The following is a 13,692-nucleotide window of genomic DNA, read 5'->3' on the forward strand; positions in this document are numbered from 1 at the left end:
TACTTGCCATCACATTCATTCACTTCTGCAAGGGATGTAACAGTTCTCATGTTGTGCCTGAATCCTGGGCATTCACTGTCACAGCCAGAGGGTGCTGTTACCAAGACAACACACTGGTATTGTCTCACTGAGCATACTTAATAACCAAATCAACCATTGTTATTATGCTACAATTTGCAGATAAAACATGAATACACACAATTATCTGTGCACATAAAACGTTTTATTTTCAAAGTGATACAGCTTCATTCAAAGTTTGATATTTGATCACACAAATTGTCACAGAGACTCCTCTTGGAATTATAAGGAACTTGATTGTTTAATGTGGAATGATAAAATGAAATCAGGAGTCATTAATCCTTTCTGTTGGTCTCTTGTCCTTCAAAAATGGGAAATTTCTTCTCCACTTCTTCCCAGGTTAAAACACCAGTTGCCAAATCTCGAACCACCGCAGCCAACACCGCAACCTGAAAAACAAATGTGTAACTTAGACAAAGACACACAATATAATATGCAATGCACAGATGAAATGCTCTACTTCAGCTCTGATCTGCCTCATAGTGTCTCTGTCTCTCAGAGTGGCAGTGTGGGGCGTTTTGTTCACTGTGTCAAAGTCTATAGTGATGCCAAAGGACACTCCAATCTCATCTGCTCGGGCATAGCGCCTCCCGATGGAGCCCGAGGAGTTGTCCGTTTTATGAGATACTCCATTTCTAGTCATCTCTTCAGCTACAAGAAACAAGAAACACAACACAAATATGAATAGTTATCCATGGTATGAAATAAGATTATTGTAGTCTAATACTCACAAAGCTGGTGGACAAAAGGCATGAACTCCTGGTTTGGACTCAAAGGAAGGATGGCACACTTGTACGGCGATACAGGGGCCGGAAAACTGAAAAACTGATCCAAATAAAAGTGTGTTTGTTCATGCACATTTGAAAACAGCATTATACACATGGATACTGATGTGAAGATATTCCACTCTAAAGCCTATAATAACCTAAGTAAACTGACGCCAAAAGACACATTAAACATTCCATGCACGTTACTCACAGTCCTCTGCTCGTCTCCGTGTCTGATGTGGAAGCAGTGTTCAAAGATGGAGTACATGATTCTTCCGATGCCAAAAGATGGTTCGATTACATTGGGAATGATTTCCTCCACTAAAAAGAGAGATGTTCTCATAATTATTCAAATACACCATGTTTAATTAAACATTGTGTAGAATATTTACCATGCAAGGTCTTCTGAAACCTTTTTACATTGACCATGTCTTTAGTCAGAGTGAACGTTTTGCCCTCAGTTTCAATGGTGAACTTGCTAAAAGAATCAGAGAGTTTGGGGTGTTAGCATAACTATTAAGCATCATTTATACATTACATTACATGACATAATTGACCTGTTTAACTCTCATATTGTATATTGGGGAATATCTTATCTTATCTTATATCTGTAATTGTTGGGCTTATCCACATGAAATAAAAATAACAACACACTTCTTCCCCGGGAGGATCCCGAGGCGTTCCCAGGCCAGCCGAGAGACATAGTCCCTCCAGCGTGTCCTGGGTCTTCCACTGGGCTCTTCCAGATGGGCATGCCCGAAACACCTCTCCAGGGAGGCGCCCAAGAGGCATCAGATGCCAGAGCCACCTCAGCTGGCTCCTCTCGACGTGGAGGAGCAGCGGCTCTACTCCGAGCTCCTCCCGTGTGACTGAGTTCCTCACTCTATCCCTAAGGGAGCGCCCAGCCACCCGGCGAAGGAAACTCATTTTGACCACTTGTTTCCACGATCTTGTCCTTTCGGTCATTACCCAAAGCTCATGACCATAGGTGAGGGTAGGAACGTAGATTGACGGGTAAATCGAGAGCTTTGTCTTTCGACTCAGATCCTTCTTCAGCACCTGTCAATCTCCTGCTCCTTCCCTCACTCAAAGCCGTTTTAGATCCATATTGTGGTTTACGATGAACAAAATGTAAACAATTTCAATACTAAGTACCTCAAAAAGAAAAAAAATTGTCTCCTTTAAAAAGATATTTTCACTTCAGAAAGTGGTGCCATTATTCGTCAGTTGAAAGTACTTCAAAAACTAAGTTTGTTTAAATTTGGGTATGTCTTTCATAGAGTTATATAGGCCCTAGCCTCCATCTGAAAGTATAACTATCAAAATAATTGTATTTTTTTTGTATTATAATTTTTATTTTATTTCAAAAGTTCTGGCAACCTTTAGTAAAACAGTGAAAAGATTCCATCACCAGCTTACCCTTTTTCATTCAGAAGCTTCTCCTGGTCACTTATGTAGCACTCATCGCAGACAGACAGATAATCCAGGATCAACTTTGCATCTTTTTTGTATTCCTTCCCTATGGTGGCTTTGTTGGCCTCAAACTGGGTCACATTCACTACTTTGTGTGAAGCCATTAAGGAAGGGAATTGATGTTTAGTGTATATAAATATTTGGCTTCAATTAGATAACTATATTAAAACTTAAAGTGTTTCGAAATGAACATTATGATGTAGTTTAGATTCAAATAATCAAATAAAAAATATTAACTTTAAAGAATACATACTAGCAGAAATTATTCTTTACATCTAGAACTGAACATTGCTTCTCCATCCATCCATTTTCTACCTCATTTAATAAAAATCCATATGCATCAAATTAAAAGGATATGGGTTCTTTTAGAAGCTTTTCGGCCACTAGAGGGACCTTGGTGGCCCTTGAGTGACAGGTGAGGTCATAGCATGAGCGATCTGCACAACCCACAATCTCAATCCAGCCCTTTGGAGAAAAAATACCACCTCCATATTACAAATCCTGTATGTCACTGTGCATTTGAACAAGTCAGACAAGTTACAGTGACCTTACATAAGAGGTTAGAGACTCAGCGTCCCAGCAGTCACAGGCGTAATGAGCCATCTCGTTCTCCATGTGCTGTCGGAAACGCACTTTATCCCTGGAAAGACCCACTTTCAGGAGATACAGATAAATCCGGCCTATGTAGTATCCCAAGACTGAGTTGTTGATGACACCCTGTGGAAGAGAAAATGTATTATTTATTTCTGGCGTGATGATGAATTAAACATTACATGTGTGATGGAGACAGAAACCCTTATGGGCTTATTGTTAAAGCCACGCCCCCAAAAACACAACCATATAATGATGTCAAATGTTTCAACTCTTCCTCCTTTTTTATTGTTAGGCTAGACATGATGACTATACATTAAGTTGTGTGTTATGTATTATATTTAGGGGGGAATAATCCTCTGAGGCTTTATACTATACTCTATTAGCTTCACATGATCAAAATCAAAATTGTACGCTTACTGTGCTGTACTAGTTTAATCATTTCTTTACAAAATAAACCTTAAATGTCCAAGTAAACTAGTTGTATTAGGCAATTTGGTAAATATCAATACAATACATATTTAACAAGAGGGGCACTTGGTGGATTATAATGTGAAAAAGTTGCTGAAGGTACATACATATTTAATAAACAATGTATTAATTTGTAAAAAAATACGTAAAAGAAATCATCACCATTTGAAAGTGGTGACTGTATTGGTGAAGTGTCTCTCACCTGTTCCACTGCGTCCCCGAGCCTCATGAAGTGTGCAGACTGCCCACTGGTTTGGGCTTTGGAAGAGAAGAGCAGGATTTCCAGGTCGGCAACATTGGAGAATTTTGGATGAACCTTTTCATTTGGGTCCACGAAGTGCTCGATCTCAGCCATTGTGAACTCTCTGTATTCAAGATGCAACACTGGGTTAATGCATTTTTAAACATTAGATTTAAATTGACTTCACAACCAACCTGACACGGATGAGTCCAGAGCGGGGCGAGATTTCATTCCTGAAGGAGTTTCCGATCTGAGCAGCACCAAAGGGAAGCTTGCCTTGGTTAAACTCCAGTAAACGCTTGAAGTTTAGGAACATTCCCTGAGCCGTTTCTGGCCTCAAATAGCTGCACAAACAAACAATTTAAAAATACATTGTTTCATGTGGTTTGATGGTTCTTTATCACGTGATGTTTACCCAGGCGTGTTGCCACCAGGGCCAATGGACGTCTGAAACATGAGGTTGAAGGAGACGGGAGGGGTGAGGTCATTTCCTGTGGACGGAGACTTGACGTTGTATTTCACAAACAACTCGGCCAAGTCCTGCTGCGAGTAGTTGTCCATCTGAGATACATAACTTAATTAATATCATGTGTACAGCATAAAAGAAAAGGTGCACTCTGGATATCTTCCAGTGGAGGATCTGCCCCATGCATGTCTTTAAGGAGATGTTTGCCTAGAATGTTCCACAGTGTAGCATTATCTAGCTCCATGGAGACAAGCAGGTGATGCCACCAGGCCAAGTTATAGGTCAGATCTAGTGCAAGGAGACTTCCCTCATTGTAAGAACACATGCTTTTCAAGGTATTTCTCATACATAAAATACCTGTAATTGAATAAACAATAAAGATGGTGTTGATGCAATACAGTGGAACATTCTAGGCAAAGCAATAACATCTCCATGGAGATAAACTGGTGGTAGACTAGAAAAGTTACATAGAACCTTTAATATATAAATTGTATATCAATGTACAAAAAATTGCAGTGTCTGTCTGACGTTCAGTATAAATATTATATGCAGATCAAAATGTTACGGAATCAAATAAATTTTGATTTGGTGTTTAATATAGATTAAAATATTTCTTGTTATCCTGAACTTTTCAGAAAACAAAAGCTTGTGTTGTAGAACACTCCTGTACGAATGAGGGATTAAAAAAGCCTGTGTTAATTCAAATTTAATTTAATTTAATTTAATTTAAAAAGATTTAAGTGTTTTTTTGGTACACACATACCTGAGTAATTACATCGTCCATCTTGGCTGCTTTTTCTGCAGGGCATTTCTCATCTGACATCAGCTTTTTTAGGTGCGCTGCACAAGAGAGTGCCGTGGCAGGTTTTTAAAACAAGAATAAACAAGCATACTGCCCCCTCCCTCATAACCTTTCCACCCAGTAACGGGTAACTTTAACTATATGTAAACCAATAGAAGAAGATAGACTATATGCTAAATGAGCTGCAGGACCTGAACTATGGTTTATCACTGAGCACCTAAAGCAACTGGATGCCTGTAGTGGCCTTGGTGTGTGGGATAACTTGTCGAACTTGCCTTTCAGGAGGTGGTCAGCCCGGAAACATTCTCCTGTTTTGGAGTCCTTCACCATGTAATCTGCAAATTTGTCCACATGTCCAGATGTCCTGAAAGAAATAGCATAATTGTCTTGCATAAATGTGCATTGAGTCACCTGTTATAGTTGTTAGTAGGACATACTTGAGAACAGGCTCTGGGGTCAACATGGTGCAGTCGATCTCCAGGATCTGCTCCTCCTGAATGAAGTGTTGCCTCCAGGCCTGCAAGATGTTGTTCTTTAGGGCACATCCCACTGGGCCAAAGTCGTACAGGCCACTGACACCTAGAATACAGATTATGAATTAAATGATGAGAGATCATTAAGGCCTGTGCTCTCAGGCATATTCACACTAACATCATATTACCAGTCATACCTCCATAAATTGCAAAAGCCTGATCATAGAAGAACCTCCTCTTCAAAGTGTCTTCCATCTTTGCCCTGTCAACAATATCATCTTTGGGCTGCTGGGCAAGCTCCTAGAGACATGCATGCATTAAAAACAGTTATTACTTTAGAAAATCTGAGTAAAACCAAATGTTGGCATTCTCTGACCAACCACAGCCTGGCATCAACTTTTTCAACCTGCCCGTGCCCATTAAACAGATTGCTCAGTGTAATATGGAATGTACGTTTGAGCTCAGTTCTGGTGGCAACGTGTAAGAGCAGCAGTAAGACTAATAATAATTTAAAATGAACTGTGAGTTTGCATCATTATTTCTCATCTTCTCGTGTTCTCTCCATCTCTCCTTCTCTCCAGGAGGCTATCAAAAGGAGGGTGTGATTAGGAGCGCGTTTTGGGAGGTACCCTCCCCGGGGCTCAGGGAGGGTGCGGGGTCAGGGAGGGTGCGGGGTCAGGGAGGGTGTGGGGCTCAGGGAGGGTGCGGGGTCAGGGAGGGTGCGGGGTCAGGGAGGGTGTGTCGCTGGTGCTGTGTGTGCTTTAGAAAGTAAAGCCCAGCAGTTTCATAGCCTCATGGAAAACCCTGACCCTGACCCTAACCCTGACCCTAACCCTGACCCTGACCCTGACCCTGACCCTGACCCTGACCCTGACCGTAACCCGGCGCGGTCAAATAGCCCAGCAGTTTCAGGAGCCACTTCGCTTTAAGAAATGACTATTGAGGAACTGCATTTGGACAAGGCTAAACAAGGCTATGTTTTTATAACTTTCCCCGCAATGAAATCACAATTTCCTGGGTTAAGGTTAGTGTTTCAAAAGACAGCCCAGCATGACTGGGCCACACCTTTGCTTCAAGAATCTTTTTGCGCGCTTTGAGTTCTGCCACAGCCGCGTTCAGCTCCTGCTCCGGGGCGCGCTGCTCCTTCAGCTGCTGCACCAGGTCTCCCTGCAGGACACACACGTCACATGGAGCTCACGTACACCACAGGCCTCCACAAACCAGACAACTCAAGGTTATACAAGATAAAACACAATACAAATCAGAACTTTCCTTTAAAGAGTGAATAGCGTCATTTACGAAAACTGCTGGTCGAATTTAAAAAAACCCAAACTCTCAGTACAAAAGTCATTGCAGAGAATCAAAACCATGTTCAGTGGTGTAATTCCATTCCAGATTGAGGTCGTACCTGTTGCTTGACAGCGTCTCTAAACGGGGCGAGCTGTTGTTCCATTGTAGCTTCTGCTTTGCGCCGCTTCTCAGCTGCGCCTTTATGAAGCTGCGCTCACTTTCGCTTTGCTCTTGAAGGCGCGGCCTCTGCACTTTCGCCTGAAACTGGGGCATTGTGTTGCATCATGCTGCTCTAAACTACATAAGTCTATTTAACATGCTCCAAATGCATAAATGAGTATTTCAGAACATTTCTTGCACTATTTGATTTGTCAAAATTATGACGATCAGATTTTTTATGTCAGTTTGACTTTTAGCTGGAAATCCTACAGCTATTACTGTTTGTTTGTGTTATTAAGGTGATCGTGTAAAATGTTTCTCAATGAGGTTTTTTCTCCTGGAATCTAACATCTGATATTCCTCTGCAGAGTTCACACTCAAGAGGCCCAACTGCAGGGCGACGGCTTCACGCAGAGTCCCGCCAGTTGTTTGCAGGGGAGACCGCCCTTGGGTGTCATTTTTGTTGCATTAATCTGAATAGCCTCAGGTAACAAAATATTCCACTTTGTGCCCCGTCCTATCCAGTTTAAAAGTTATTGATCAAACTTTGACTTTAGGTTTTTAAGATTGAATTTCACTTTAATGCAGCAATCCAATATACTTTTGCAATATAATTTATAACTATTATGTATATTAACCCTTTCAATGGCACCCCTCAGTCATCATTTTTAACATTACAGTAGTGTGCAGTCTAAACTTATGTGCCCAGTCCCAATTTCCAATATTTGGCACCAAAACATTTTAAACAGCACCCTCTGCTGGCTGAGATATGCCAGACAAACAGCCCATGGGTCAATCAACTCCAGTCTCCCCCACTCCAGAGGGTTCTAGAACAACTCTAGTTTGGAATGGCGTTTTGGGGGGAAAAAATGCCCTCTAACTATTTATAATAAAAAAGTTATTCAAGCAGTGTCCAGTAAGTGCTGGTTTTATTGAAATTGTTAAATATTTGTATCCAGTTTGAATTAAACCTGGAATGGTGCATTATTCCTCTTTGAGATAAAGCAAAGTTACAGTTTCCTTTTTCAAAAATACAACAATCAAACTTAAGACCAATGAAATGTTGCTCATCAGATAAACAGTCCTGTTAGTGCGATGAATACATGGCATTGTAATGACTGCACAGATTTGGTGCTCCAGTCCACAATAGCTTAATGACATTAAAGTTGCATTTTCCATCGCTGTGGTGCATACACAAAATGATTGTAGGTTCCTTTATGTGACGGTCTGCTCTACTCTTCAACATTCAACTTGCCGGTCTCCTGTCCTTCAAAGATGGGGTACTTGCCCTCAGCTTCAGCCCATGCTATTGTTCCATTGGCCAAATCCCTGACAATGTCAGGAAGCTCTGTGATCTGAGGAAACAAGAATAAACACTTTACAATCTATATGCAATGTTTGTTAAAATATCAGAAGTGAAATATACTTGTTTTGCTGTAATTCTAACAATGTAGCCCCAAATAAAATACAAATATTTTGTAATAAAATCAATGTTTAACACACATAGTACAAGAAACTTTCTTTTTACCTCAGCTCTGATCTGCCTCATAGAGTCTCTGTCTCTCAGAGTGGCAGTGTGTGGCGTTTTGTTCACGGTGTCAAAATCAATAGTGATGCCAAAAGACACTCCAACTTCATCAGTCCTGGCATAGCGCCTCCCGATGGACCCAGAGGAGTCATCAACTTTGTGAGACACACCATTTTTGGTCATTGCCTCAGCTGAACAAAAACAAACTATTAATATTGACAAATGTGCAATGCCATTTTGAATAAAAGTGGAAACATGACACTCACAAAGGTCTTTCACAAAAGGGATAAACTCCGGGTTTACACTCAAAGGCAGGATGGAGCATTTGTACGGTGATACAGAGGCAGGGAAGCTGAAATACTGCAGAGAAGAAAAGTAATCAAGTGATCTTTCGACTCCAGTTATGTACAGATATAAACATATAATGTGCTACTTACAGTTCTTTGTTCATCGCCTTCTCTGACATGGAATGTGTGTTCTAAGATTGTGTACATGATCCGACCAATCCCAAACGAGGGCTCGATTACATTTGGAACAACTTCCTCCACTGGACAAAGAAAAAGGGTTTCATATAAAATACATTCATCTCTGGTTATCTATCTAACCTAGATAAAAAATAAAATCTTACCATGGAGAGTTTTCTGTTGTCGCTTCACACTGACCATGTCCTTTGTGAGTTTGAACGTCTTGCCTTCAGTCTCAACGGTAATCTCACTGTTAAAAATAAGATTTAAAATGTTAGTATCAAGAAATAACTGAAAAAGAGCCACTGAATAACCACTGACAAACTCACCCCGTCTCATTGAGCAGTTTCTCTTGTTCTGTGATGAAACGTTCGTCACAAATGGACAAGAACTCCATGACAAGCTTGGCGTCCTTTTTGTACGTCTTCCCAAGAGCTCCTTTATTGGGCTCGAATTGCACAACATTTACAGTTTTGTGTGTATGGGTTAAGGCAAAAAACCGCAACCTTGGTTAAATTAAAACCAACACTTCATGAAAAGCTTTGTGCACATTTATACAGAAGGATATGGGTTCTTTAAGGGGCTTCTCTGCTACAAGAGGGACCTTTGTCGCACGCGCATGACATAAAAGATCATAGCAAGAGCGGTCTGCGCAGCCCACAATCTCAATCCAGCCCTACAAAAATAAAGCAAAATTTGAAGGAAAACCTGCCGGCCTCGTAGCAGTTACAATACATGCTAATCAATACATACATATGATGTTTTGGCTTCAGCGTCCCAGCAGTCACAGGCGTAGTGAGCCATCTCGTTGTCCATGTGCTGCCGGAATCGCAATTTGTCTTTGGCTACACCAACTTTAGTAAGATAGAGGTAGATCCTCCCGATAAAATATCCCAGGACAGAGTTATTGATTATTCCCTGAAAGGTAAACATAAGACATCGTCATAATGTTCTATGGAAACAAACATGCTATTCAATTAAATGACTCCAAAAAAAGCCCACCTGTTCCACTGCGTCCCCGAGCCTCATGATTTGTGCAGATTGCCCACTAGTTTGGGCTTTTGAAGAGTACAACATAATATCCAGGTCGGCTACATTGGGGAATTTTGGATGAACCTTCTCAATCGGGTCCACAAAGTGCTCGATCTCAGCCATAGTAAACTCTCTGCATAAAAACATAGGTGTTTATTTTTCTAATCTTAAAGACGAAATGGAGACAATGTAATGAGCCTCTAACACCTGACACGAATAAGTCCAGAGCGAGGTGAGATTTCATTCCTGAAGGAGTTTCCTATTTGAGCAGCAGCAAAAGGCAGTTTTCCCTGGTTAAACTCTAAAAGTCGCTTGAAATTTAGGAAGATTCCCTGAGCAGTTTCAGGCCTCAAATAGCTGCAAACAAAACAGAGAAAAGGAAATTAACATAAACATTTTATTATGATATGAGAATCATTTCTATTAGATATTTTACCCTGCCATATTTCCACCGGGTCCTATGGACGTCTGAAACATTAGGTTGAAGGACATGGGAGGGGAGAGGCTGTTTCCTGTGGTGGGGGATTTAACATCATATTTTACAAACAGCTCCGTTAACTCCTGCTGCGTAAAGTTATCCATCTAAAAAAACAACAAAAGAGCACGATCTGTGTTAAAAAGTGTCAAAAGAGTGTAATATTTTTTGAAGGAAATACTAACCTGAGTGATCACATTCTCCATCTCAACCTTCTTCTCAGCCGCACATTTCTTGTCAGACATCAGCTTTTGAAGATGTGCTGAGGACAAAAAGTTTATATTTACTCAAAGACTGTTGTGGCTCAAACACCTTCAGAACCAGTCTTTGGCACTGTTCAAGATGCTTGTATCACGGAAAAGCTGTGGGATTTGACTGGTGCACCCACTTTCCTTAACTGACTGTCTCTGCTAAATAAAAACAAAAATATAAACGCAACACTTTCTTGTCAGTATTGCACGTGATGGCCACCGAAGTTGCTGGATGTTGGCTGGAACTGGAAAACTGTAATATACGATGATCCAGAGCATCCCAAACATGGATGACATGTCTGTTAAGAGTGCAGAGTGGTTTTCAGCGTCCAGGAATTGTGTACAGATCCTTGCAGCGTGGAGCTGTGCATAAACATAAAAAATGAGGGGATGATTGTGGATGAAAAGGCACAACATTGGACATGTCACTATTGAGCTTGTTTGGGATGCTCTGGATCTGTGAATATGACAGCGTGTTCCAGTTCCTGTCTCAATTAACCAGGATTCTTCCTCCAAAGGCTACTTTGAAGCACTCCTCCGGAGACGGCTTGTCCGAAGCAGAGCCAAGGGTCAAGAGGTGTTTGGCTCTGGAGTGAGTGACACCTGCCGTGTCACCTGACCTGATGTAGTGTGATAAAACTCAAATAAAAGCAATGCTTTTACAAATGGAAAGAAGCCAAATGTGTCTTCTGCATGTCTCAACTAAGCAAAAATGGACATTTCAGAGAGTACATTACTGTGGCCAAAGGGTTTTTGTGTGTATAGAAAAAATTGGAGTTCAGCTCATGAAAAATGGGAGCAGAAACAAAAGTATTGCGTTCATATTTTCATTCAGTGTACCAATTACAAGCTACATTACATCTAGACACTAGGAGCAGTATTTAATGTACTTGGCTAGTGCGCATTATTTGTACAAATAAAGTATCACGGATTTACCTTTAAGGAGATGGTCAGCCCTGAAGCATTCTCCATTCTTGACATCTTTAACCATGTAGTCAGCAAATTTATCCACATGACCTGAAGTTCTGGTTAAAAAAAGAAGAGATTGTTTTACCTGGTGAACATTTACATGGTTAGTCTTTCAGGTAAAAATGTTATGTATCTGCAACCGGGCTATGGAAAGCTGCTAAAGTGACAGTCTCCATGCATAAAATCGCAGAATCAATATGTGCCTGTTAAACAAACCTATAGTGCAGCATTGAACGGCTGACTTTAGGAACCACCAGGCAAACATGACAGTACTTTCTCAGTGATTTTGTACATACTTGAGAACAGACTCTGGGGTCAACATGGTGCAGTCGATCTCCAGGATCTGCTCTTCCTGAATGAAGTGCTGCCTCCAGGCCTGCAGGACGTTGTTCTTGAGGGCACATCCCACTGGACCAAAGTCGTACAGGCCGCTCACTCCTGGTTAGCAAAGCGGAATAGTAAAAACTGGTTAAAACACCTCCATACTAGTAATGCAGTGGTGCAAGAGCAGACCTTAATCCTTACATTAATGCCATACCTCCATAGATCGCAAAGGCTTGGTCATAAACAAATCGCCTCTTCAAAGTGTCTTCCATCTTTGCTCTGTCCACAATGTCATCTTTGGGTTGCAAAGACAGCTCCTAAAGCAAGGTCAAAGAGGTCAAAGTACTTCGTAAATTTCCTAGCTGAAGTTTAAGAGATTGTGAGATGCAAAAACAAGCCCATAGGTCTGTGTTACCTTGGCCTCTAAAGCCCTCTTTCTTGCTTTAAGTTCAGCAACAGCTTTGGTGACGTCCACATCAGGAGCCCCCTCCTGCTTGAGTGTGCGCACCAGATCTCCCTGAAAACAAAAGTACAACACAATAGAATCCAGTCCATCCCACACTTTTGAGTGATGTTTTCCTCCATGACTAAACAGAGAGACGGCAGAGATAAACACAGTCTATGGTAAACCCCACCCCGCTAGACATCTACAGCTGCACTCTCTCTAGTACGTGGCAGAGGGCGCGCACACGAGCTAGTTAGAGTTAGCTGTCAGCTAACAGCCAATGGCTGCGCCCATTCAATGAGCAGATCAGAGAGACGCCGGTTAGCATTGGAAGCTAGCATTGCCCTTAAAAGACGTGATTTGGCTGAAATAAGGTGGCGGATCTGCCCCGTCAGCATTTCCCTCACATGATCACTTGTACTTACCTGTTCTTTGACAGCCAGCCTTAAAGGGGCCAAGATCTCCTCCATGTTTCCATCCATATTTCGTCCTTCCTCAGCCTGCTGCAGCCACAAACTCTGCTGCTTCTTCTTCTTGCACAAACAGACCGAGGTTGAAAACGACCTGGGTTTTTGGAGACCGTTAAGCGACCGCCGCACAAATGGGACCGGAGACACCGGACAGGAGAAAATCTCAGTGCTGGTCCTCAGCAGTGCTGATGCGGTGCGGCGAACAAGCATGGACCACCGCTGTAATGCGAGAAGAACTGAATGATGAAATCTCTGTCAGATGGAAAATGCGACTTCCGCTTTGCACTCGCACTTTCGATTTATTTGGTAATAACACAGGCACACATCTGCTAAACACATACACTAAACACTTTAATTTAATATGTTTGATTTGTTTGGACAGTGTATTCATAACCTTATACAACCTCTGATCAAATAGACTTTATTCTTCTTCTCAAGCGCTTTTACACCACCAACCAAATACTTAGGTGCAGTTAATGACTTGTCCACTAGGTGGCAACATGTGCAAACCAATTTTTCAACTTAGTTGGTCCAGTAGTAGTAGTAGTAGTAGTAGTAGTAGTAGTAGTAGTAGTAGTAGTAGTAGTAGTAGTAGTAGTAGTAGTAGTATACGAATTAAATCTTATAGAGTTAGATATAAAGTAGACCTATGTGAACCATTATAGACAGTCTATGATGTGAATTCAAGGGAAGAAAGGAGGTACAGTGTTTTATTATTTGCAATGTGTCTTTTTATAGTTTGACACAACATTTAAAATACAAACTTAACTGCTTTGACTTTTAATTAAAATGCCTTGAATGCACCACCTCATGTGTCCCCTTACTGGCCCCACTGTTTCTTTGTGGATGTCCAGGGGACCTTGAATGCACTGCTGCTTGAGGGACCTCAGAGAAAGGGACCCATGCAGCGACTCAAGCTCTTT

General features: G+C 41.4%; 2 protein-coding genes and 1 non-coding gene across 4 annotated transcripts; all 3 read right to left on the minus strand.

The window, feature by feature from the left end:
- Positions 1-212: 212 nt before the first annotated feature.
- Positions 213-6,848, minus strand: LOC140364630 (glycine--tRNA ligase-like). Its single transcript, XM_072450882.1, has 17 exons — positions 6,771-6,848; positions 6,428-6,529; positions 5,560-5,662; positions 5,327-5,468; positions 5,165-5,253; positions 4,851-4,927; positions 4,037-4,182; positions 3,816-3,965; positions 3,583-3,745; positions 2,871-3,035; positions 2,675-2,783; positions 2,265-2,409; positions 1,238-1,323; positions 1,057-1,166; positions 810-903; positions 539-729; positions 213-467 (listed from the first exon to the last, which is right to left on the minus strand). The coding sequence occupies exons 1-17, from the start codon at positions 6,813-6,815 to the stop codon at positions 354-356; spliced, it is 2,031 nt and encodes a 676-aa protein (XP_072306983.1). The 5' UTR covers positions 6,816-6,848; the 3' UTR covers positions 213-353.
- Positions 6,849-7,723: 875 nt separating this feature from the next.
- LOC140364628 (glycine--tRNA ligase-like) lies at positions 7,724-13,025 on the minus strand. Of its 2 annotated transcripts, none has more exons than XM_072450880.1 (17): positions 12,725-13,025; positions 12,270-12,371; positions 12,069-12,171; positions 11,827-11,968; positions 11,498-11,586; positions 10,496-10,572; positions 10,272-10,417; positions 10,043-10,192; positions 9,806-9,968; positions 9,557-9,721; positions 9,371-9,479; positions 9,133-9,277; positions 8,968-9,053; positions 8,777-8,886; positions 8,606-8,699; positions 8,340-8,530; positions 7,724-8,166 (listed from the first exon to the last, which is right to left on the minus strand). In XM_072450880.1, the coding sequence occupies exons 1-17, from the start codon at positions 12,977-12,979 to the stop codon at positions 8,044-8,046; spliced, it is 2,250 nt and encodes a 749-aa protein (XP_072306981.1). In that variant the 5' UTR covers positions 12,980-13,025; the 3' UTR covers positions 7,724-8,043. The 2 variants fall into 2 exon arrangements, with proteins under 2 accessions (XP_072306981.1, XP_072306980.1); XM_072450879.1 differs by having other exon boundaries at positions 9,133-9,273; positions 9,367-9,479.
- Positions 11,656-11,789, minus strand: LOC140365011 (small nucleolar RNA SNORA84). The gene has a single exon (XR_011927764.1). It is a non-coding gene; the product is annotated as a small nucleolar RNA SNORA84 (small nucleolar RNA).
- Positions 13,026-13,692: the final 667 nt, after the last annotated feature.

This window comes from Eucyclogobius newberryi, unplaced genomic scaffold (genome assembly GCF_026437365.1).
Source record: "Eucyclogobius newberryi isolate DKJ021-1_F unplaced genomic scaffold, fEucNew1.0.hap1 SCAF_18, whole genome shotgun sequence".
NCBI classification, from domain to species: domain Eukaryota; kingdom Metazoa; phylum Chordata; class Actinopteri; order Gobiiformes; family Gobiidae; genus Eucyclogobius; species Eucyclogobius newberryi.

Excerpts from the sequence above, each read along its gene's own strand:
- LOC140364628 (XM_072450880.1), bottom strand. The coding sequence starts at position 12,979 with ATGCTTGTTCGCCGCACCGCATCAGCACTGCTGAGGACCAGCACTGAG. Across the intron at positions 9,054-9,132 it reads AAACTGCTCAATGAGACGGG|TGAGATTACCGTTGAGACTG; the intron begins GTGAGTTTGTCA and ends TATTTTTAACAG. Across the intron at positions 8,531-8,605 it reads CCCTTTTGTGAAAGACCTTT|CTGAGGCAATGACCAAAAAT; the intron begins GTGAGTGTCATG and ends GTTTTTGTTCAG.
- LOC140364630 (XM_072450882.1), bottom strand. The coding sequence starts at position 6,815 with ATGGAACAACAGCTCGCCCCGTTTAGAGACGCTGTCAAGCAACAG. Across the intron at positions 4,183-4,850 it reads TGGACGATGTAATTACTCAG|ATGGACAACTACTCGCAGCA; the intron begins GTATGTGTGTAC and ends TATGTATCTCAG. Across the intron at positions 2,784-2,870 it reads CTGAGTCTCTAACCTCTTAT|GGCTGGATTGAGATTGTGGG; the intron begins GTAAGGTCACTG and ends TTTTCTCCAAAG.